The sequence below is a fragment of the Myxocyprinus asiaticus genome, chromosome 26, assembly GCF_019703515.2.
Source record: "Myxocyprinus asiaticus isolate MX2 ecotype Aquarium Trade chromosome 26, UBuf_Myxa_2, whole genome shotgun sequence".
NCBI lineage: Eukaryota > Metazoa > Chordata > Actinopteri > Cypriniformes > Catostomidae > Myxocyprinus > Myxocyprinus asiaticus.
In genome coordinates, this window is record NC_059369.1 from 2,011,320 (window position 1) to 2,037,572 (window position 26,253).

General features: G+C 39.9%; 1 protein-coding gene across 7 annotated transcripts in view; it reads left to right on the forward strand.

Moving 5' to 3' along the window:
• The window catches only part of ppfia1 (PTPRF interacting protein alpha 1), a 127,419-nt gene extending 119,437 nt beyond the window's left edge, over positions 1 to 7,982 (forward strand). For all 7 annotated transcript variants that reach the window (XM_051656139.1, XM_051656140.1, XM_051656141.1 and 4 more), the window contains 2 exons: positions 940 to 1,008; positions 7,770 to 7,982. In XM_051656139.1, coding sequence (XP_051512099.1) covers positions 940 to 998 — 59 coding nt within the window. In that variant the 3' untranslated portion in view covers positions 999 to 1,008; positions 7,770 to 7,982. The remainder of the gene's footprint in view (positions 1 to 939; positions 1,009 to 7,769) is intronic.
• The last annotated feature ends 18,271 nt before the right edge of the window (positions 7,983 to 26,253 follow it).

Below are 26,253 nucleotides of genomic sequence, written 5' to 3' on the forward strand. Positions count from 1 at the left end.
AAGTGAATGGGGGCCAATGTTTGGAGGGTTTAAAGGCAGAATTGTAAAGCTTATAATTAGGCTTAGGCTACATTAATCCTTCTGTTAAAACTTGTATATTATTTGAGCTGTCAAGTTGCTTAAATCGACATTTGCTGATATTACAGGGTTTATGGCATTACGTCGTCATGGCGATGAAGTTGTAAAATTGTATATAAATTTACACAAAAAAAGGTTAGAAAGCGATTTTGTCACACTAAAATCATGTTAATACGCATATTGTTTATGTATGTCGTGTGGCTATACTTTTGAAACGGTGAGTAATTTTATATTTACGTCTTGGCCCCATTCACTTGGATTGTAACTGCCTCATTGTAACCCAGATTTTTGAAGAGGAGTTGAAGTAAGTTTTTGTGGTAGTCAACATTATTCCACTAATGCAGTCGATTGAGCTTAACTTGTATTGAATCTGGAATATTACTTTAATGTAGGAGTCAATTGATGTGCAGGTGTGTGTATATTGGCTTTTTTTTACAACAGCTTAAAATGTCCAATTTGAATTTAGAGTTAGAACTATCTGTAAGTGCACAGTTGTTTTTGCTCTGATGCTGCACTTAGTCATTTGTTATGGATAATCTTTTGGTTATATTTTGTTTTGCATCCACCAAGTTCCAAATAAAAAAAAGAAGAAAAATAATCAAATGAGATTGTAAGAAAATTTGAAACTCACTGGTTTAATCAAAAATAGGCATTACGCCATTATTTATTATAAAAAAAAAATGTTTTGGGTTGAATTAGAAGCAAAGATATCTATATCATAATACCATACCATTTCTATGATGAGAAATTACTCATATTGTGATTTTGGTCATCCTGCCCAGCCCTATCTGATGTGTGTGTGTGTGTGCAGCATTCAATCTCAACATGTGTTACTAATGTGTGACTAATGTGTGTTTGTAGGGAGTGTGAGTGGTGTTCAGAGGTTGGATTCCACTACAGTCAGAACCTACTCCTGTTGATGTCACTCGGGTGAGTCATTATTCACATACATTTACATTGTGCTCTTAGCAGAAGCCTCTTCTGCAGACGCCAAATCAAGTGCACCAAACTTCCTCATGGAGCTGATAAAATTCGATGTGACACGTTTTTGTGTCTCATTTTTAGATGTTGCTGCATTTTGTGAGCACTACAATTTAACTCCACCCGTCTCCACATAGTTCACTATGTGAAGCGCTTTGTAGTGTAAGAAAAGTGCTATATAAATGTAAAATTAATACATTAATTCAGTCACATTCACTTTAAGACGTATAAAGGGGGGTTGGATCTGGACAGAAAGGGCTCAAACGTGATCCAAAGGCTCTGAAATGTCAAGAGCACTATCCACTGCACCACAGCTCTGATGGTTTAGGGTTACACTGTCATGACAACAAAGTTGTAAAATTGGGTATACATTTACGCAGATAAGATAAGCAAGCCATTTTATCACACTAAAATCACGTCAACACATGTCGTTACATCTAGTGGCTATACTTTTGATACAGTGAGTATATTCAGATTAACATTTTTATTGGTTGCTACTCAGCATGACACATAACACAACAAAACATTAATGTGCAGTCAACTATTATCCCCCTTAAACCCCATGATTTCCCTTCCCCCCTCCCAATCCCCAACACTACCCCAAACCCCAACAAACATCCCTGTGCCCAAGCCCGAGTACACATGCAGATAAAAAAAATAAAAATAAAAAAAATACTTATAAACAAAATAATAATAAATACATTTAAAACTATAAGTCCCTCTCCACTGCCCCTCCCCTAGAGCTCTCCAAAAATACCAAGTATCTGGCCCACTTTTTTTTTTTTTTTCAAACAACTCCCGGTTGCTTAGCCTTCTATGCGACACCTCATATGCCGCCACCCTGCCCATCTCTGTGCACCACTCCTGAAATGAGGGCGATTCAGCCGACTTCCATCCATTAAGGATGACCTGTCTGCCAAGCATAACACCGGCTAGGACCCAATTTTTTATGTGCTTATCCCCTATATTGACTGCCCCATCACCTAAAATACAGAGTCTGTGGCAAAATGAAATTTGAGTGCCCAATACGTCACACATAAAACTCTGAAGCCTCAACCAAAATTCTTGGATCTTAACACACCACCAAAAAACATTGGCTGTGTCCCCATCTTCTGATTGGCATCGCCAGCTGGTGGGTGTGTCTTTAAGTCAAAGCCTATACAATCTAGAGGGGGTCCAATAGAATCGATGTAAAATCTTAAATTCATAAGGTGCACCCCTGCATCTCTAGATGTAGACTTGATGTTTTTTAGAATCCTAGCCCACACTCCCTCCTCCAATACAAAGTTTAAATCTTTCTCCCATAATCTCTTGAGAGAAGTTGAAGCTCCGTCCACCAGACTCTTAATTAGCAGGGAGTAATACACTGATGCCTCATGACCTTCTCCAAAAGCAGTAATCACCACTCCCAGAGTATCTGCTGCTTTAGGGGGGTGTATGCTGCTCCCAAAAATAGTACAGAGCAGGTGGCGCAGCTGTAAATACCTAAAGAATTGAGACCTGGGAATCCCAAAATGTTGAACCATATTTTCAAAGGATCTCAACACTCCACTCTCATAGAGGTCACTGAACATATTAAAGGAATAGTTCACCCAAAAATTAAAATTTGCTGATAATTTACTCACCCTTAGGCCATCCAAGATGTATCTTGAATTTCTTCATCAAAACAGAATTTAAGATTTTTAGGATTTCATTTCAGGCCTCCTCCTTTAAACAATGCAAGTGAATGTACTCCATTTTTAGGGGGTCCAAAATGCATATTTAGGGTGCATCAAAATAATCCACACAAAACAATACTTATATACTTTTTAACTACAAATGTTCGCTTCCGTACATCTCTGTGATGCGCGCTCATGAGAGGGATGACGTAAGTTTGTTTGTAAGGTCATGCGTCACGTGGAGGAGGAGACAGGAAATGCGTCGTTGTTTACAAGGGAAGGAGCGCTGTACAAAAGTTTAATTGTCTTTGCTGTAGATTTGTATTTGTATAAGTGTATTGTTCAAAATGGTCATTTGGCATGTGTATCCTGGATGCTTCAACCTTCAGAAACCCCAAAGAAAATGCACGCCAGGAAAAATATTAACTTTTCATCGATTGCCTATACATGATCATGAGCTATTGAAGCTCTGACTTATCGTGCTAAATCTGGATATCAGTACACCCCTACATTCTCTCAAATATTGGGTATGCAGTGAACATTTTGCTGCTGAGGATTTCAGACCATCGAAAGAAACAAAGGGTCGATATCTGAATTCATCAGCTGTGCCCGTGCTGTTTTTCCAGTGAACTCAGGTATGTGTGAAAACTTTGTCATTGTCACGCCTCCCTCGGGCACTGCACTTCCCTCAGCGCTCCTCCTCATCACCCGATTTCTAATTCACCGCACCTGCACTGCCTGCATAAATAACTCACCTTCACACCACTTCACTGTCAAGTCTCACACAAAAGACTCTCACGCAGTGTTTATTTACCTCTCTGTATTTGCTCTTGATTTTCATTGATATCTGTTTAGTGCTTACTCTGCTGTTTCGCCTGTTACTTCTTCAGTTTGTGAAGCTTCTCTTCTGTGTGATATCACCTGTACCATTGATCTCACTGTGTAAACCCTGTAAATCCTGTGAATCTGAGTAAATGCTCTCACACTTGGTTTCACTAACTACAACTTGTGTGGCTTGAATTCCTCACAGTCATATAGCCTATAGATTTCTGCTAAAGAAAAAGCACAAGTAGATAATGCAATGGCATTGCTCCGAAATAAAGGATGGTTATTTACTGCAGTAATGTTTTTTTTTTTTTTTTATTATTATTATTTGGAAATTATTTTTTATTTTATTTGATATTGTTTTGGACTGTTTTGGTTTGTGAACGGTGCTTGTTTTGTGGTCTGTGCAAGTGTCTCTTGTAAACAATGATGCGCTTCCTGCCTCCTCCTTCACGTGATGCGTGACCTTACCAACGAGCTTATGTCATCCCTCTCACGAGCGTGTGTCACAGAGATGTATGGAAGCGAACATTTGTAGTTAAAAAGTATATAAGTATTGTTTTGTTTCTAAAAATAGTCAATCGTTTGGGTTCAGAAGAACTTTATTTGTCGACTGCAGTCGTGTGGATTATTTTGATGCACCTTAAATATGCATTTTGGACCATCAAAAAATGGAGTACATTCACTTGCATTGTTTAAAGGAGGAGGCCTGAAATGAAATCCTAATAATCTTAAATTCTGTTTTGATGAAGAAACTCAGATACATCTTGGATGGCCTGAGGGTGTGTAAATTATCAGCAAATTTTCATTTTTGGGTGAACTATTCCTTTAACCTCCCTCACAATCCACTCTGTCCAACAGAAAGGGGACTTATTAATACATAATTTTGGGTTCAGCCATATGCTCGAAGCAACATTTAAATAAATGTCCGAATTAAACACTCTGGACACTTTTGTTCCTACCGCGTGCAAATGCGAGATAATGGGGTGTAACTTAACTTCTCCTGTTAGTTTGATAGAAAGGCTTTGCAATGGCGAAATAGGGGCAAGATCTTCCTGTTCAATACAAAAACAGGGAGGGGCTCTCTCAGGTGGAAGCGACCAATGAGGCAAAACAAAATCTTGGGTAGGCCTAGCCCACCTTTGTCATTCGGCCTATGCAGCTTACTGAAATGTAATCTGGGACATTTACCATTCTAAATGAAGGACTTCGCTATGCTATCAAATTGCTTAAAATAAGAGAGGGGGACCTCTGTAGGGAGAGATTGTAGCAGGTAGTTGAATTTTGGAATACAATTCATTTTAATAACATTAACCTTCCCAATCATAGATAAATGTAATGAAGCCCACCTACCCACATCGCTCAAAAACTTTTTTATAAAGGGGTCAAAATTAACTCTAAATAAATCACACACATTTACTGGAAATAAAATACCCAAATACTTAATGCCCTGTTTGGGCCACTGGAAGGTGCCCGGCTGAAAAGCAATTACTGTGCAGTATGCTGTCAGAGCCAAAGCTTCAGATATAGACCAATTTACTCTGTATCCTGAGAATTTAGAAAAGGAATTAATAATTCTGTGGAGGCAATGCATAGATCTAGTAGGGTCGGAGACGAATAATAAAATATCATCCACGTATATCATTATCGTGGCTGCTAATGGTTCCAGGGCAAGACAGAACAATAAGGGGGAAAGAGGGCAACCCTGCCGGGTGCCCCTATCCAGAGTAAAATAATCTGAAATCAATTTATTTGTACCGCCACAACCGGGCATTAATAAAGTAACTTAATCTATCCAATATAAGTATTCCCGAACCCGTACATTTCCAAATTCTTAAAAAGAAATTCCCATTCTACCATATCAAACGCCTTTTCAGCATCAAGTGAGATGGCAGTGACTGGAGTCTGATCATTCGCCACTGACCACATGATATTAATGAAATGCCTAATGTTATCAGAAGAGCTACCCGAATAAACCCCACCTGATCTATATGTATAAGAGATGTCATAACTTTACTTAATCGGTTAGCCAAAATTCTTGACAATATTTTAACATCTAGCTGGATCAGGGAAATTGGACCGTAACTCTTATACTCACTTGGATCTTTGTCCTTTTTAAGAATCAGACTGATCTGGGCTTGTGTCATGGTTGGCGGATGTTTTCCATCCTTTAATGATTCCGTATAAACTTCTAACAAAAGTGGAACCTGTTCCGTAGCATAAGATCTAAAAAAATTAAATGGCAAAGCCATCTCGCCCTGGAGCCTTGCCTGTAGTCAAAGCCCTAATTACTTCGCCAAGCTCCTCCAAGGTTATCTCAGAATCAAGAGAATTTTTTTGCTCAGTCATCAGTTTAGGAAGTTCTAATGGTTCCACAAAGTTTCTAATATCTTCATCAGTAGATGAAGACGTGGAACTATAGAGATCAAGATAGAATACTTTAATAGCATTATTAATATCAATGGCTGAGGTAAATATTTCACCACCAGCAGATTTCACTGAGGGAATGGTTGAAAAAGACTCTCTCTGTTTTATATATCTAGCCAGAAGCTGCCCTACTTTGTCCCCTGACTCAAAGTATGACTGTCTTGCCCTTAATACCCAAAACCCCACCTTCCGTGACAAAATAGTATCTGTATCTGTATTTCAATCGGGTCAATCCTGTGATGCCATTAGACGACTCTGCACTTAATATTCCACAAGTTCTTGTGCTTGCATACTTTTGCTTCACTATGATCAAGGACTGAGTCCATCAAAAGATTAAAGTCTCCTCCCAATATTATATCATGAGTGGTGCCAGCGGCTTGCAATAATCCCTTCACGATCTATAAAAAAGCCCTGATCATCGACGTTAGGTGCACAAATATTAGCCAAAATAAGACTTTGTCCCTAAATTTCAGCTAAAACAATAATGACTCTTCTAAATGTATCTTTAATCTGTTTGAGACATTTGAATTGTAAATGTTTACTTATCAGTGTAATGACTCCCCTGCTCTTACTCGAGCCAGCACTTTAAAAAAAAATGCCCACCCCATATCTTTCCAAATTTTTCAGCTTCGTGCAGAGAAAGGTCCGTTTTTTTGAAGAAACACTATATCATATTTCTTACACTTAAGAAGAGGAATAATTTTCCTTTTTATGGGGTGCCCCAACCCGTTCACATTTCACGTGGAGAGAGACAATCCACTCATATTAACATTTGACATTTTGACATATAAGAAAAAATAGATTGTGTCAAAGACAAGATTATAAAGACCACATTCCAACATTAGTGCAACAATCAAACCCCGAACATCCCCTAGAAAAAAAAAGAAAAACTTGCACATTAACCCTGCGCACGACAGCACCAACTGGCATCCGTCCCTCCAAACTCAAACAGTCCATGGACACCTATGAGAGCCCCTGCGACAAACTTGCCATCGGATTGCTCAAGTCCGGTGTTTCTATAAAAATTTTGTGAGACAGAATTACACAGCAAAAGATAATCTATAAAACAAACTCCAACCAAAAGGCAGAATAAAAACAGAACGTGTAGCTTCATCCATAAAACTGTCCCGAAGGTGTGTTGCTCTACAAAATAAACTCCAGCCTCTAGACAGAAGCAGCACAAAAAGAGTGCGCGGAATCTTCAAACAGTCAAGTGAATTTTCAGTGGCTGCAACGTGAGTACCACAAGATGACTCACTCACTCCATTGACTTTATGAAGGACATCGCTTGTGTGGGCATGTGAATGTTTTACGGCCAAGTCTTGCATTCCTTGAATCGATCACAATATTCTTCTTTATGTATTAAAAGAACTTGATACATTGGCGAGCCACCCTACATCTGGTCAGCCAAAGACAAGAAGATCTAACAAGTGAAATGAATAAATTATAGCTGTCATGGACAATGGCTTTTAAGAAACTCAAATGTGACCTCTGAACCTCGGAGTCTATCAGGAGCAGGTATATATCGTTGGCCATCTCATCTCAGAATGACTGTTTGAAATCACTGATGCATTATTGTTGCTTAAAAATCAGCAGCTTGATGAAATATTAGTTGAATGTTCAGTTTTTGGATTAAATATTGTGGTGCAAATGTGAAGAATCACAAAGCAGTGGAATACGCTATAAATAATTTTCCTTTGTGCATTTGTTTTGCACATGTATCATTCTCTTTCTGCCAATTTTCTGCTCTGTATGTGTGGTTTGTAATGCTGTTTTGCTTGTCTCTGTGTATGTGTATAGGTGAAGCTTCAGAGGACGAGCCCCCATCAAGCTGGAACTTCAATGGATGACGATTCGTTCACTGAAGATCCGAAGCCCATCAACACAAAAGACCAGAGTATATATTTTACATCTGAATGCTTCTATTTATGACCTGAGGGACATTTCATTCCTTTAGCAGTGTCTTGTATCGACTTTTGCTTGTTTTATTTGTCACCTTTAAATTCTCACGTCCTAATCCAGTTCAACTCATTTAGATGTAACTTATGGAATGCAAGTTAAAAGTTTTTACATTTACATATGTAGGCATAATCAAATTTTATTTTTATTTTTTTTCATGGAGTGTTTTATCTTTATCTAGTTGTTTAATCTATCCAGCTAAAAGTACTTCATGTGTGATTAATCTTCACTGTGCTCTCTTGATTTTCCTGTCGATTGCAAGAAAGTGTCCAGAGTCAGTGGTATTATGTGAATATCAGGTTGGTTTCATATTTTCCAAGTTGTTTCTAGTCTGTATAACGCTGTTTTTGAGACGTGTAGTATGACTCAAGGTTATTAATACATAAAGCTCTTTTCATGATTTCATGTGATACCAAAATCAAACCCTTGGAGAAGCCATAATTTGTACCGATTATGAGGGCTATTTTGAATACATCTTTCTACAGATGTGATATCATTGATGCCAGAATTTTCTTGCATCTTTTTAAATGAAAATCACTGTATCCATTCCCTTATGCTGCAGTCAGTGTGTGTGTGTGTGTGTGTGTGTGTGTGTGTGTGTATGTGTGTGTATGGAAAAGAATATTCCTGTGTGATTACTTCTTCTCAGATGGACCAATTCCTCCTGTGGCCTCAAACACCTGCTGCCCCCGAAACCTTCAGCTCTATATTATTACTGTAATGAAGCCTTATTTTTATCCCACTCCTTTTGTTTTAATGAACTTTTTGAAATGGTATGAATCATAAAGGTGTAGGCTAGAATCATATCCCAGTATTGCCTTTTTTGTAATTTTTCATTTAGTCACATATGTACAATTAAAATAATGTTACTATCTTTTTATTGTCTTTTATTTAAATAAATCTCCTGGTCCTGTAATAGAAATAATGTACAGTCTAAGTACTTATGAACTATTTTGATCACAGTATTATTTATTGCTATCATTTCAATAAAATACTGAAACTTATTTTCCACTGCCAATAAAAAGAATAAGTCTTTAAAAAAAGAGAATTCCTCTGAATCTTTCACTTGATTTTCTATTTCCTAAAAATAAGAAAACTCCCATTTTTTCAGGGACAGTGAAATACAAACGAAAATTACGAAAGAGGAGGCAGTGCCTTCGTCAGTGGGATAATGTCTGCCTATCGTTCGCAACTGCAAATCGGCCTGAATGGGCCAAACTGGTGGAAGTGGACTGACTGATTACAGTCAGCTCACCCACTTGGACATCGCCACTTTTGGTCTTGTCTATGGAAGCCCAGGTGCGCCGATTAAAAAAAGAATGAAGAAATAAATGATCAATTGATTAATTTGAAAATAAAAACATGGATGAATAAACCATTTTATAAATGGACAAATAGAAAGGCACATTTAAATGTTTATTTAATTCATGTTTAATTTATAAGTCATTTTTAAATGCACCTTTTAAATTGCCCTGTGTACAACCTCCTCTCCCTTCCAGGAGAGGCCTGTTTGGACCTGGGCTTGACAAGCCCTCACTGACTGGTCTGTTGATTCCTTTAGTTCTAAGAACAGCCTGGTCTTCTTCTGCTTGTAACCCAGGGTGATGGACTTTATTGGCAGTTGTAAGGCATTTCTTCCAAACAATGCTACGTCTGAAAGACAATGCGGCAAGCCCAGCCACTTCCTGATGTAACTGTTGGCCTTGGTGTCCATCCTTGCCACTGCAGTGATCTCACATCTTTAGCGGCCACATCAGGTGATGATACAATGTAAATTGGGAACACCAGACCTTGTATTTGCCTGGGAGAATTGTCTATCATATCCAAGCCCTTTTTCAGCTGCTTCAGAACCAACCCTGCCATGTGTTTATCTGACAGATCTGCTGTGTGTTCTCTCCCTAAACTTAGAATGGGCTGCTCTGCCAGCACCAGGATTCTTTCACCAGGATTATTTTTTTTAAGGATCCACCTTAAACAATATCTGGTTGCTTCTAATCCTCTTACAAATAGAAAGGCTATGTGACTTTGCTGGCTTGATCTTCATCCTGGCCCATGCCAAAAGCTCTTTCAGCCTTTTTAAGAGTCTGTTTGTATGTGCAGCAGTCTGGAGGATGCTTGTGACATTATCCATATAGATTGTGTACAGATTCATCAGGCCATCTGTCTGACACCAATTAGGATGATCTCAAATGCAGCTGTGAACAGGATAGGAGAGACTGAACATCCCATCGCAATCCATTTTTCCAGTTGCTGCCATCCAGTTATGTACTCCTGTGTTGCATGACATATTTTCAGGTCCCCACAGTAACTATCTACCAAGCTCTTAATAAATTCAGGTACCTGGAAAAACTCCAGTGCATAGCTGACGAGCTTGTGTGGAACCGATCCATAGGCATTTGCCAGGTCCAGCCAGACTACATGGAGGTCTTTTTATTGTCTCTCTTGGCAGACTGGATCTGCTCCCATATTACTGACGCAGACTCCACACATCCAGGAAAACCTGGTATACCTGATCTCACTCAACTTGGGTGGAGCTACATCAAATCCCACTACTGGCTCCGCTGGCTCAGGGACATATCTGAATGATCTGGATCTTTATGGGGATCCCCTAGTTGTTCTTTCATGTGATCTTGTAGATCTTGCTTCAGCATCACCAGCTTTCCACTCCTCTTCTCTTTGAGAAGATTTCTGGCAAATTTAAAAGGATCCTTGACAAATTTAATCCACAATACCTTTTAAGCCCTCCTCCTCATGCTCATCTGCTCTTCTCCATGCCTTGCGAAACTACCTCCGCTCTTTCCTTTTCTCTCCTACCCATCACCTTGGGACCACGCTTCTTCACTTTATTTCAAACTATATAAACAAACCATTTCACAAAGTTTTATCAATTTGAATCCCCAGTGGATGTGGGTGATCCCACAGTGCAGCACACTAGGTACAGTATAGGGCAGCACTACTCAACAGCCCTCGAGTGATCTTTTGCGGCCCATTATGATATCATCATCAGAAATACACTGATCAGCCACAACATTAAAACCACCTGCCTAATATTGTGTAGGTCCCCCTCGTGCTGCCAAAACAGTGCCAACCCACATCTCGGAATAGCATTCTGAGATGCTATTCTTCTCACCACAATTGTACAAATCGGTTATCTGAGTTAAGGGGCTATTCCACTGCACGGTACAGCTTGACTCGACGCTGCTTGCTTTTTGGGGGTTTTCCGCTGTGGATAGTACCTGGTACTTTTTTTAGTACTACCTCGGTTGAGGTTCCAAGCGAGCCGAGCCAATACTAAATGTGAAGTCAAAACCCTGCAGATCACTGAAATGGCTGTGCGCAAAACCACGCCGTGGTCAATAAACGAGGGGCAGACATTCCTCATCGTTAGCGACGAACGAAATGAAAAAGTCTTTCAGGAAGTGTCTCAGCTGTCGGTCGCACACGGCTACCACCGGACCTACCAACAGTAAGGTAAAAAAAAAAAAAACAATTTAAAAGTGACTACAGAACCATCAAAGACCACAACAGCCGGAGTGGTTCAAACAGAAGAAGTGGAAGTGGTTCGACCAAATGGACGCTATCTATGGCAATAGACCGGCGAGCAATGGGAGGGAGAGTGCCCTGGACTCGGCCACGGCATTGTTGGAGTCCACGATGGAGGATGGTACGTTTTGTTACGTTAACTCTATATTCTGCTTGAAAGCTTCACTTTATTTAGTTGACCAGCTACTGGAAAGCTTGCTTCTAAAACAACCAGGCCAATTTGTTACACTTGTGTAAAATCACCATGCAACAACTGCTTTATACAGCACAATGAGCTAGTAGCTAACAGCTAGCTGTCGTTTTATTGTTTATGGTCAGTAATGTTTGTGTCGCGTTTAAGATGATGTCACGGCAGTAGAGGCGGCACAACTATGACGATCAGCCTATAATCCCACCCACGTTGAGGTGGCACTAAACTGCAGTGGAAAAGCAAGCTCAGAAAAGTAAAGTGAGCAGAGTCGAGTCGAACCGTAATGTGCAGTGGAAAAGTGCCATTACCGTAGACTATGTCAGTTCGAACCAGTCTGGCCATTCTCTGTTGACCTCTCACATCAACAACACATTTCCATCCACAGAACTGTGCTCTCTAGATGTATTTTTATTTATTTATTTTTTTTTTGGGCATCATTCGGAGTAAATTCTAGAGACTGTTGTGCATGAAAATCCCAGGAAATCAGCAGTTACAGAATACAGAAATACTCAAAATAATTACTAAAAGGGAATGTTGACCCAAAAATGAAAATCCTCTCATCATTTACTCACCCTCATGCCATCCCAGATGTGTATGACTTTCTTCTCCAGAACACAAATGAAACTGTTTTTAGAAGAATATCTTAGCTCTGTAGGTCCATACAATGCAAGTGAATGGTGGCCAGAATATCAGTGGTTAAATCTATGACTTCATAAATTATATTATAGGTGTGTGTGAAAACCAGATCAATATTTAAGTCCTTTTTTACTATTAATCTCCTTTCACATCTGTAAGTCACATGTGGCATCTGTTTAGTTTCAATTTCACATCTGAAAGTGAAAGTGGAGATTTATAGTAAAAAGGCCAAGGACTTAAATGCTGATCTGTCTCTCATCTGCAGAGGTTTTTTTTTTTTTTTTTTCCTTACATCATTTTCATCATCTTCAGCAGAAGAAAGTTATACACATCTGGGATGGCATGAAGGTGAGTAAATGATGAGAGAATTTTCATTTTAAGGTGAACTATCCCGTTAAATAACATTCTTACTATAAAAATGTTAACTTATGGGGAGTCACGTGGCGCCATGCGAGGGCGCACTTTGCTAGTTTTAATACTTTTGTTTCATAAACCGGTGAGATTCGATACACCCTGTTCTATAACTGTTCTATGAAGTCTATATGTCAAAGAATTCAAAATAGTCGGGCTCTGGAGACATTAAAAGACACTTACATGCTCAAGCTGATAACCCTGACAAGGCCGCACACCTTGGTGCGGCGGAGAGATTCAGCATCAACTGTCGAGCATGTCGGCAATGCTGGCGAAGGTCATTGTGGATCTTGCTGTAATACGTCGATCGATCATGGCCATGGAGACAAAGTTCTCTGACTTGGTTACAGGAATGGGGGACATCGAGAAACGGATCGATTATCTGGAGTCATCGGAGAGGGAATTAGCTGCTAACCTGCTAGCGACCAAGACAGACTTGGAACGCGTTTGGGAAAAGTTGGAAGACCTTGAGAATCATAATTGGTGAAACGATGTCCGAATTGTTGGAATGCCTGAGAACGAAGAAGGCCGAGATATGGGGAAATTCCTAGACGAGCTCTTCCCGAGTCTGCTCGACATTACAGGCCATAAGCTGGAAATCGAGCAAGCTCACAGGGCCCCGGCTCGGAGATCTGCTGAGGGAGACAGGCCCTGATCAATTCTGGCCAAATTTCGGAGATCATCCGATAAAGATCTCGTATTACGCAAGGCGAGGAATAAAGGAAGGCTTTCTTGGAAGAACCACAACATTTTCTTGTTCCCAGTCTTTGCGAATTCGACGAGAGAGAAACGTGAGCGATTCAAGGAATGCAAGAAACTCTTACATCAATGGAAGGTCGCTTTTGCACTGATGTTCCTGGCCAAATTGAGGATAGATACTAAGAAAATATTTACATGCCCACAGCAAGCCATGTCCTTCATAAAGTCAATGGAATGAGTGAGTCATGGTGTAATTCTCACGTTGCAGCCAAGTAAGCCTAACTCACTGAACATTCACTTGACCGTCCGAAGAAGCTGGGCGCCTTTGAGTCTTTTTGTGCTGGTTCCACCTAGTGGCTGGAATTTGTTTTGTGGAATAACACTCCTTCAGGGCAGTTTGTGAATGAATCTGCACATTCTTTGTGCTCATGCTTCCTATTGGCTGGTGTTTGTTTTGTGGAATATTTTTCTTTTGCAGGACATTGGAATTATTATTTTTATTTTTATTTTTTTAAATTTTTAAATTTTTTTTTTTTGCATGTAACAGCCAAGTGAGCCTGACTCACTGAACATTCACTTGACTGTCTGAAGAACTGAGCGCCTTTTTTGTTGTTGTGCTGGTTCCGCCTAGCGGCTGGAGTTTGTTTTGTAGAGGAACAAACCTTTGGAACAGTTATGTGGAGGAATTTACACATCTTTGTGTTTATCCCGCCTATTGGCTGGAGTTTGTTTTATAGTTTATTTTCTGTTGTGTAAATCTGTAAATTTGTACAGGAGCAATCCTGGACTTGAGCAATCCGGTGGCAAAGTTGTCGTGGGGACTCTCGTAGGCGTACATGGAATGTTTGAGTTTAGAGGGATGGATGCCGGTTGGCGCTGTCGTGCACAGGGTTAATGCGCATGTTTTTTTTGTTTTTTTTTGAGGAAAGTTCGGGGTTTGTTTGTTGCTCTAATGTTGGAATGTGGTCTTTATAATTTTGTTTTTAACACACAATCTATTTTTTCTAATATGTCAAAATGTCAGATGTTAATATGAGTGGATTGTTTCTCTCCACGTGGTATGTGAATGGGTTGGGGCACCCTATAAAAAGGAAGGTTATTTCTTTTCTTAAATGTAAGAAATATGATATAGTGTTTCTTCAAGAAATGCATCTTTCTCCTCAGGAAGTTGAAAAACTTGGGAAGATATGGGGTGGACATGTTTTCTTTTGTGCTAGCTCAAGTAAGAGCAGGGGAGTCATTACATTGTTAAGTAAGCATCTACAATTCAAATGTCTCAAACAGATTAATGATAAATTAGGAAGAGTCATTACTGTTTTAGCAGAAATTTAGCAGGCATATTTGCGCACCTAACGCTGATGATCAGGGCTTTTTTATAGATCTTGAAGGGATGTTGCAAGCCGCTGGCACCCGTCATGATATAATATTGGGAGGAGACTTTAATCTTTTGATGGACTTAGTCCTTGATCATACTGAAGCAAAAGTGTGTTTGGCCCCTAAAGCAACACTGACGCTTCAGAAGATGTGTAAAAATGTTGGTCTTACAGATATTCAGACTTTTGAATCCATCTGGTAGGGACTAAACATTTTTTTCATCAGTCCATAAGATTTATTCTAGAATAGATTTTTTTTTTTATATCTAAGTCCCTCATTTCATTTGTTGTGGATTGCTGAATTGGAAACATCTTGGTCTCAGATCACGCCCTAGTGAGTATAGAGGTGTTGCCATATACGGAGAAAAATAAATCGTATAGTTGGTGCTTTAATGTATCCCTTTTGCAAAATGCTGAATTCCAACAAATGTTAAAGGCTGAAATCAATGTTTATATGGAGACCAACTGGTCGCAGACTCCACACATCCAGGGAAGCTTTTAGCTAGATATATAAAGCAGAGAGAGTCTTTTTCTATTATTCCCTCAGTGAAAATGGCTAGTGGTGAACATTGATATTAAAAATGCTTTTAAAGAATTCTATCTTGATCTTTATAGTTCCATGTCTTCGTCTACTGATGAAGATATTAAGAACTTTGTGGAACCATTAAATCGCCCTAAACTGATGACTGAGCAAAAAAATTCTCTTGATTCTGGGATAACCTTGGAGGAGTATGATAAGGTAATTAAGGCCTTACCAACAGTCAAGGCTCTGGGGCCAGATGGCTTTGCCACTGAATTTTTAGCTCTACTATTGTTAGAAGTTTATACGGAATCATTAAAGAATGGAAAGCTTCCACCAACCATGACACAAGCCTGGATCAGTCTGATTCTTAAAAAAGACAAAGATCCAAGCGATGTAAGAGTTACGTCCAATTTCCCTGATTCAGCTAGACGTTAAAATTTTGTCAAAAACTTTGGCTAACCTATTAAGTTATGACATCTCTTATACATATAGATCAGGTGGGGTTTATTCGGGGCTGCTGCTCTTCTGATAACTTTAGGCGTCTCATCAATATTATGTGGTCAGTGGCGAATGATCAGATTCCGGTTGTGGCCATCACACTTGACACTGAAAAGGCATTTGATATGGTAGAATGGGGTTATCTTTTTAAGATTTTGGAAATGTACGGGTTCGGGAATACATTTATTGGATGGATTAAGTTACTTTATAGACACCAGCGGTACAAACAAATAGATTAATTTCAGATCATTTTTCTCTGGATAGGGGCACCCAGCAGGATTGCTCTCTTGCCGCATTATTGTTCTGTCTTGCCCTGGAACCATTAGCAGCCGTGATAAGAAGAGTAGATGATTTTCCAGGGGTGGTGGCAGGAGGTGTGGTGCATACGCTTTTGCTTTACGCAGATGATATTTTATTACTCGTCTCCGACCCCACTAGATCTATGCCTTGCCTCCACAGAATTATTCATTCCTTTTCTAAGTTCTCAGGATACAGAGTCAATTGGTCTAAATCAGAAATTTTTGCTCTGACAGCGTTACTGCCCAGTAACGGCTTTCCAGCCGGGCACCTTCCAGTGGCCCAAACAAGGCACTAAGTATTTGGGCATTTTATTCCCAGCAAATTTGTCTGATTTAGTCAGTTCATTTTGACCCCTTTATAAAAAAGTTTTTGAGTGATGTGGGTAGGTGGGCTTCATTACATTTAACTATGATTGGGAAGGTTAATGTTATTAAAATTAATTGTATTCCAAAATGTATCTATCTGTTACAATCTCTCCCTGTAGATATCCCCCTCTCTTATTTCAAGCAATTTTATAGCATAGTGAAGTCCTTCATTTGGAATGGTTAATGTGAGATTAAATTTCAGTAAACTGCATAGGCCAATTGAAAAAGGTGGACTAGGCCTACCCAAGATTTTGTTTTATTATTATGCATTCGGTCTCAGACATTTGGCTCATTGGTCGCTTCCACCTGAGAGAGCCCCTCCTTGGTTTTGTATTGAACAGAAAGTTCTTGCCCCTATTTCGCCATTGCAAAGCCTTTCTATCAAACTAATCAGAGAAGTTATGTTACACCGTTATCTCGCATTTGCACTCTGTATGGACAAAAGATAAGAAAAAAGCATATTTTTGCTTATAACTTCTGAACAGTTTGTCATAAAATCATCAAATTTGTCTCATTAGATTCAGTGGGGCATAGCAAGCCAACGATATGAAAAATTCCTATGTCAGCCATTTTGGACGTCAGCCATTTTGAATTTTCTGAAAAACCTACTTTTTCGAACTTGTCCTAGGCCGTTTGTCTGATTTGCATGAAAATTGGCCTGCATCATCTAGAGGCACTCACGACAAAAATGTATTCACAAAATTTTGGTAAACCGTACCTTGTTCGAATGCCGCTTCAAAGAATTAGATGAAGAGCATGCCAAAATTGATGTGAGGGTATATCTCCTTAACGCTTTAGCGTATTCATACCAAATGTATTATTTGTCATAGGCACCATGACTCGAGGGTGCCTGCTCAGTTTCGGAACAGTGCCACCTAGTGGTCATGAGATATGAAAAAAGCACAGTTTTGCTTATAGCTTCTGACCAGTTTGGCATAAAATTATCAAATTGGTTTCATTAGATTCAGTGGGGTATAGCAAGTCCAACGATATGAAAAATTCCTGTCAGCCATTTTGGACGTCGGCCATTTTGAATTTAGTCATAAAATGCTGTATTTTACGAACGACTTGGCGTATCATTACAAAACTCGGTATGTGTCTTTGGCACCATGCTCTGAAGTGACTCAAAGTTTTGGGACAGCACCACCTAGTGGTCAAACATTATAGTGCTATTTCTAAAAATGCTAATAGCTATTGACTCCTTTTGCCTACTGTCATGAGAATGGTCTTGATAGATTCCGTGGTTCATGATGAGAACAATGATACCAATTATGTCATGATCGAGCAAACTTCCTGTCCGCCATTTTTAAATGCTTTGAAAACCTACTTTTTCGAACTCCTCCTAGACGTTTTGTCTGATTTGCAGGAAAATTGGCCTGCATCATCTAGAGGCACTCACGACAAAAAGCTATTCACTATTTTGATAAACCATACCGTTTTCAAATGGTGCTTCAACGAATTTGACGAAGAATGCACAAAATTGAACTTGAGACTGTATTTCTGCAACACTTTGAGGGATTGGGATGAAACTTGGTACGTATCATCACCATTAGGCCCTGAGGTTACCTGCAGCTTTTGGCGCATTGCCCCCTACTGGTCAGGATATAGAAAAATGGCTATTTTGGCTTATAACTCTTGAACGCTTTCCTGCATGATAACCATCATGCCCAGATACTGCCTGAGCAGTTTCAGAAAAGCACCACATACTGGACAAAAATTCTAAGTAGCAGCTATTTTTTAGTTATTTTTTAAATAAATGGGTTATTTATGATTGGATGTTTACTTTTTCTAACTCCTCATACACTGTCCATCGGACTCTAACCAAATGGTGCTGATAATTGGCGTGACCCTGGTATCGCTGCTTGCAGCTATAATAATTATAATAATAATAATTATCATTAGTATTATTAATAACATGCTTTGTTGACAAACATAGTGAAACTGACACGTCTCTTATCTCTCACTTGCCTTCGCCTTCTTTTCCCAGGACTGGCTGAAGAGATGAGGGTTGGTGTGCTCGTGCACTTTAATGAACTTTAACGAAAGAACAAAATCACCACTTCGCCACTGTGACTCCTGTATTACAAAAATCCTCACGGTTTAGAGCATGCAGACAAAACACTAAGCAGTGTTTCTCAACTGGTGGGTCGCAGGTTTATTCGGACTGGGTCGTGGACAGCAGGGAAAGAACGTTTACACATTTTCAGCTGCTGCCCACATGAAATTTAGGAATGAGGCCAATTTAATGATAATCTAATGCACGCAAAAAGGCTTCTCTGCAACGCTATATTTTCGCTGTGCGATTAGCCTAAAGCTTGTTTTTCACGCGAGTGTACGAACAACTCACGCCAATGATCTGTCCTAATGTACTGTAACTCTGGAATGGATTCTAGTGAGAATTTTCTAGTTTAAATCACTAAACTAGGTTTGAAACCTCTCAAACAGGCAGCCCCGACATTATAAACAGCAGTGAGGTGGGACAGGGCAACACTGTGTTATGCGGTAAAATAAAGTTGTTGTTTTTCTTTTAAAATTACTCATAATCACCCTTATAAAAAATGTTTCATGATTTTGCAGTAGTAACAGTAACCTGTGCTCATATGCACTGTACAGTTGTGCTCAAAAGTTTGCATACCCTGGCAGAAATTGTGAAATTTTGGCATTGATTTTGAAAATATGACTGATGATGCAAAAAAACTGTCTTTTATTTAAGGATAGTGATCATATGAAGCCATTTATTATCACATAGTTGTTTGGCTCCTTTTTAAATCATCATGATAACAGAAATCACCCAAATGGCCCTGATCAAAAGTTTACATACCCTTGAATGTTTGGCCTTGTTACAGACACACAAGGTGATACACACAGTCCCACACCTGTGGCTTTTTAAATTGCAATTAGTGTCTGTGTATACATAGTCAATGAGTTTGTTAGCTCTCACGTGGATGCACTGACCAGGCTAGATACTGAGCAGTGGGGAGCAGAAAAGAACTGTCAAAAGACCTGCGTAACAAGGTAATGGAACTTTATAAAGATGGAAAAGGATATAAAAAGATATCCAAAGCCTTGAAAATGCCAGTCAGTACTGTTCAATCACTTATTAAGAAGTGGAAAATTCAGGGATCTCTTGATACCAAGCCAAGGTCAGGTAGACCAAGAAAGATTTCAGCAACAACAGCCAGAAGAATTGTTCAGGATACAAAGAAAAACCCACAGGTAACCTCAGGAGAAATACAGGCTGCTCTGGAAAAAGACGGTGTGGTTGTTTCAAGGAGCACAATATGACGATACTTGAAAAAAATGAGCTGCATGGTCGAGTTGCCAGAAAGAAGCCTTTACTGCGCCAATGCCACAAAAAAGCCTGGTTACAATATGCCCGACAACACCTTGACACGCCTCACAGCTTCTGGCACACTGTAATTTGGAGTGACGAGACCAAAATAGAGCTTTATGGTCACAACCATAAGCGCTGTGTTTGGAGAGGGGTCAACAAGGCCTATAGTGAAAAGAATACCATCCCCACTGTGAAGCATGGTGGTGGCTCACTGATGTTTTGGGGGTGTGTGAGCTCTAAAGGCACTGGGAATCTTGAGAAAATTGATGGCAAGGTGAATGCAGCATGTTATCAGAAAATACCGGCAGACAATTTGCATTCTTCTGCACGAAAGCTGCGCATGGGACTCTCTTGGACATTCCAGCACGACAATGACCCTAAGCACAGGGCCAAGTTGACCCTTCAGTGGTTACAGCAGAAAAAGGTGAAGGTTCTGGAGTGGCCATCACAGTTTCCTGACCTTAATATCATCGAGCCACTCTGGGGAGATCTCAAATGTGCGATACATGCAAGATGACCAAAGACTTTGCATGACCTGGAGGCATTTTGCCAAGACGAATGGACAGCTATACCACCTGCAAGAATTTGGGGCCTCATAGACAACTATTACAAAAGACTGCATGCTGTCATTGATGCTAAAGGGGGCAATACACAGTATTATGAACTAAGGGTATGCAGACTTTTGGACAGGGGTCATTTCATTTTTTTCTTTGTTGCCATGTTTTGTTTTAATGTGTTTTGCCTGCTCACTCATGTTTTCTTTAAAAATGGTACATATATTGCCAATTATCCAAGGGTATGCAAACTTTTGAGCACAACTGTATGTATGTATATATATATATATATATATATATATATATATATATATATATATATATATATATATATATATATATATATATATATATATAACATACAATTCTAAACTATACCTCTCTCTCCACAGACCACTCCGAAAGGCCCCCAAAACATCAAATATCTACCCCATTAAAAGAATTCCATATCCCCAGCCTTCTACGTTACCTCTTCGAAGGCTGCCACCCTTCCCATCTCCTCGCACCACTCCTGAATTTAGGGTGCTCCCACCGACTTCCAACCCCTTAAAACAATCTGCTTGCCTATCATCACACTGGTGAGGACCCAATCTTTTATGTATTTGTCACCTACGTTGATGACCGTCCCATTACACAAGACACAGAGTCTGGGGCAAAACAAAATCCAAATGCCCAAGACATCACACACAAAACAATGTACCTTCAACCAAAATTCCTGAATCTCAGCGCACCACCAAAAAACATGGGCCATGTCTCCATCCTCCGATTGGCAACGCCAGCAGGTGGGTGTGTCTTTAAGACCAAGCCTATACAGTCTAGAGGGGGTTCAATAGAATCTATGTAGAATCTTGAATTGTATCAGTTCCACCCTTGCATCTCTAGATACAGACTTGACGTTTTTTAGATTCCCAGCCCACACTCCATCCTCCAATACCAAATTAAAATTGTTCTCCCATAATCTCTTGATAGAGGTTAAAGCTCTGTTCCCCAGACTCTGAACTAGCAGAGAGTAATACACTGATGCCTCATAACCTTTTCCACAAGCAGTAATCACCTCTCCCAAAGTATCTGCCGCTTTAGGGGGGGTATGCTACTCCCAAAAATAGTACAGAGCAGGTGGCGCAACAGTACATACCTAAAAAAACTGAGATCTGGGAATCCCAAAATGTTGAGCCAAATTACCAAAGGGTCTCAACACTCCACTCTCATATAGGTCACCGAGTGTAATAACCCCCCTCACAATCCACTCTGACCAACAGAAGGGGGACTTATCAATACATAATTTTGGGTTCAGCCATATGCTTGAGGCAGCATTCAAATTAATGTCTGGATTAAACAATCTGGACACTTTTGTCCATACCGAGTGCAAATGTGAGATAACGGAGTGTAACTTAGCTTCTCCAGTTAGTTTGATAAAGAGGCTTTGCAATGGCGAAACAGGGGCAAGGACTTCTTGTTCAATACGAAACCAGGGAGGCGCTCTTTCAGGTGGAAGCGACCAATGAGCCAAATGCCTGAGACCGAACACATACTAATAAAACAAAATCTTGGGTAGGCCTAGCCCACCTTTGTCCATCGGCCTACATAATTTGTTGAAATGTAGTCTGGGACGTTTACCATTCCAAATGAAGGACTTCGCTATGTTATCAAATTGCTTGAAATAAAAGAGGGGGACATCTACACAGAGAGATTGTAGCAAGTAGTTACATTTTGGAATACAATTAATTTTAATAACATTAAATAAATGTAATAAAGCCCACCTCCCCACATCACTCAAAAACCTTTTTATTAAAGGGTCCAAATCAACTAACTAAATCAGACAAATTTGCTGGGAATAAAATGCCCAAAAATGTAATGCTCTGTTTGGGCCAATGGAAGGCACCTGGCTGAAAAGCCGTTACCGGGCAGTACGCTGTAAGAGCCAAAGCTTCGGACTTAGACTAGTTGACTTAGAAAAGGAATGAATAATTTTGTGGTGGCAAGGCATAGATCTAATGGGGTCAGAGATGAATAACAAAATATCATCTGTGTAAAGCAAAAGCTTATGCACCATACCTCCCACCACCACCCCTGGAAAATTATCTTCCTTTTTTATCGTGGCTGCTAATGGTTCCAGGGCAAGACAGAACAATAATGGGGAAAGAGGGCAGCCCTGCCAGTTGCCCCTATCCAGAGTAAAATTATCTGAAATTAATCCATTTGTTTGTACCTCCGCTACCGGGTGTCTATAAAGTAAATTAATCCATCCAATAAAATTATTCCCAAACCCGTATATTTCCAAAATCTTAGAAAGATAATTGCATTCTACCATATCAAATGCCTTTTCGGCATCAAGTAAGATGGCAGCGACCGGAGTCTGATCATCTGCCACTGACCACATGATATTGATGAAATGCCTAACGTTATCAGAAGAGCTGCAGCCCCGGATAAAACCCACCTGATCTATATGTATAAGAGATGTCATAACTTAATCGATTAGCCAGAATTTTTGGCAATATTTTAACGTCTAGCTGGATCAAGGAAATTGGACGGTAACTCTTACACTTGCTTGGATCTTTGTCCTTTTAAGAATCAGACTGATCCGAGCTTGTGTCATGGCTGGCGGAAGCTTTCCATTCTTTAGTGATTCCATATAAACTTCTAGCAAAAGTGGAGCCAGTTCCATAGCATAAGATCTAAAAAATTCAGAGGCAAAGCCATCTGGCCCCGGAGCCTTGCCTGTAGGCATGGCCTTAATTACCTCACCAAGCTCCTTCAAGTTTATCTCAGAATCAAGAGAATTTTTTTTGCTCAGCCATCAGTTTAGGAAGTTTTAATGGTTCCACAAAGTTTCTAATATCTTCATCAGTAGACGAAGATGTGGAGCTATAGAGATCAAGATGGAATTCTTTAAAAGCATAATTAAATATTAATGGCCGAGGTAAAAATTTCACCACCAGCAGATTTCACTGAGGGAATGGTAGAAAAAGACTCTCTCTGTTTTATATATCTAGCCAGAGGTTTTCCTGCTTTGTCCCCCAACTCAGAGTATGACTGTCTTGCCCTGAATAGCCAAAACTCCACCTTCCGTGACAAAATAGTATTATACCTGTATTTCAATTGGGTCAATTCTCTGAGGCCATCAGACGACATTCAGCACTTCAGCTCTGCCTCAGCACTTTTAATATTCCCTTCCAACTCCACGAGTTCTCATGCTTTGGATTTTTTGATGAACGAGGCATACTGTATGATCCGACCACTAAGAACCACCTTAAGTGCCTCCAAAGTCACGCCCACAGAGGATATTGAGGACCAGTTGGTCTCCATATAAACATAGATTTCAGCCTTTAACATTTGTTGGAATTCAGGATTTTGCAAAAGGGATACATTAAAGCGCCAACTATATGATTTCTAATAAGAATGTTGATGTTTCCAATTGAGCAATCCACAACAGATGAAATGAGGGACTTGGATATATATATATAAAATAAAAATAAATCAATTCTAGAATAAATCTTATAGACTGATAAAAAAAACTTATAGTCCCTACCAGATAGGTTCAAATGTCTCCAAATATCTGATAGATTTTTACACATCCTGTGAAATGTTGCTCTAGGGGGCTTACACACTTTTGCTTCACTATAATCAAGGACTGAGTCCATCAAAATATTAAAGTCTCCTCCCAATATTATTTCATGAGAGGTGCCAACGGCTTGCAACATCACTTCAAGATCTATAAAAAAGCCCTGATCATCAGCGTTAGGTGCTTAAATATTAGCCAAAATCAACATTTGCCCCTGAATTTCTTCTAAAACAATAATGACACTTCCTAATTTATCTTTAATCTGTTTGAGATATTTGAATTGTAGATGTTTACTTATCAATGTAATGACTCCCCTGCTCTTACTTGAGCCAGCACTAAAGAAAACATGTCCACCCCATATCATTCCAAATTTTTCAGCTTCCTGCGGGGGAAAGATGCGTTTCTAGAAGAAACACTATATCACATTTCTTACATTTAAGAAAGGAAATAACCTACCTTCCTTTTTATGGGGTGCCCCAACCCATTCACATTCCATATGGAGGGAGACAGTCCACTCATATTAACATTTGACATTTTGACATATTAGAAAAAATAGCTTGTGTGTCAAAAATAAAATATAAATACCACATTCCAACATTGGTGCAACAATCAACCCCCGACATCCCCCAGAACAAAAAAAAAACAGAAAAAAGAAAAAGGTGCACAACTTGCGCACATCAGCACCAACCGCTATCCATCCCTCTAAACTCAAACAGTCCATGTACGCCTACGAGGGTCCATGCGACAACTTTGCCGATGGATTGCCCAAGTCCGGTGCTTCTATACAAATGATTTGAGACAGGATTACACAACAGAAAATAATCTATAAAACAAACTCCAGCCAATAGGTGGAATAAGCACAAAAAAACTTGTAAATTCATCCACATAACTGTCCCGAAGGTGTGTTCCTCCACAAAACAAGCTCCAGCCACTAGCGGAACCAGCACAAAAAAATAAAATAAAAATGTTCCTCAGTTTCCTTAGGCAGTCGAACAAATGTTCAGTGAGCCGGCCCATTCGTCTGTTACATGAGTGGAACAGATGCCCTAATCACTCTAATGATTTGCAAGAAATATTCCACAAAAAAACTCCATCCTATAGTAGGCGTAAGCACAAAGAACGTGCCACAAACTGTCCCGAAGGTGTGTTACTCTACAAAATAAACTCCAGCCACTAGGTGGAAACAGCACAAAAAAAGCACTCCGTTTCCTCAAACAGTCAAGTGAATGTTCAATGAGCCGGTCCACTCAGCTGCAATGTGAGTACTACAAGATGACTTACTCCATTGACTTTATGAAGGACATCGCTTGCTGTGGGCATGTGAATTTTTTACGCCCATCCTTAGCTTGCATTAGCTTGCACCTTAGCATTCTCAACTTGGCCGGGAACATCGGTGCAAAAGTGACCTTCCGTTGATGTAAGAGTTTCTTGCATTCCTTGAATCGATCACATTTCTCTCTTGTTGAATTCGCAAAGTCTGGGAACAAAAAAATGCTGTGGTTCTTCCAAGAAAGCCTTCCTTTACTCCTCGCCTCGCGTAACACGAGATCTTTATCGGATGATCTCAGAAATTTGGCCAGAATTGATCGAGGCCTGTCTCCCTCTGCGGATCTCCGAGCTGGGACTCTGTGAGCTCGCTTGATTTCCAGTTTATGGCCTGTTATGTCGAGCAGACTCGGGAAGAGCTCATCTAGGAATTTCACCATATCTCGGCCTTCTTCATCTTCAGGAATTCCAACAATTCGAACGTTGTTTTGCCGGTTACAATTCTCCATATCTTCCAACTTTTCCCAAATGCACTCCAAGACTGTCTTGGTCGCTAGTGGATTAGCAGCTAATTCCCTCTCCGATGACTCCAGATAATCGATCCGTTTCTCAACATCCGACACGCTTGTAACCAACTCAGTGAATTTCGTCTCCATAGCAGTGATCGATCGGCGTATTACAGCAAGATCCTCCAAGTCAGCAACGACCTTCGTCAGCATTGCCGTCATGTTCGACATTTGACGCTGAATCTTTTCGGCCTGTTGTTCAGGGGCCTCAGCTTGAGCACGTAAGTGTCTTTTAATATCTCCAGAGCCTGAGGATTTTGAATTCTTTGACATTGTCTTCATGGAACAATTATGGAACAGAGTGTATCAAGTCTCACTGGTTTATGACACAAAGTATTAAAACTAGCAAAGTGCGCAGAGCTCGCCATTCACACGTCCGAACGTTGCGTGGCACCACGCGACTCTGTAAGTGTCTTTTAATGTCTCCAGAGCTGAGGATTTTGAATTCTTGACATATTGTCCTCCTGGGGCAGTTATGGAACAGAGTGTATAGAATCTCACCGGA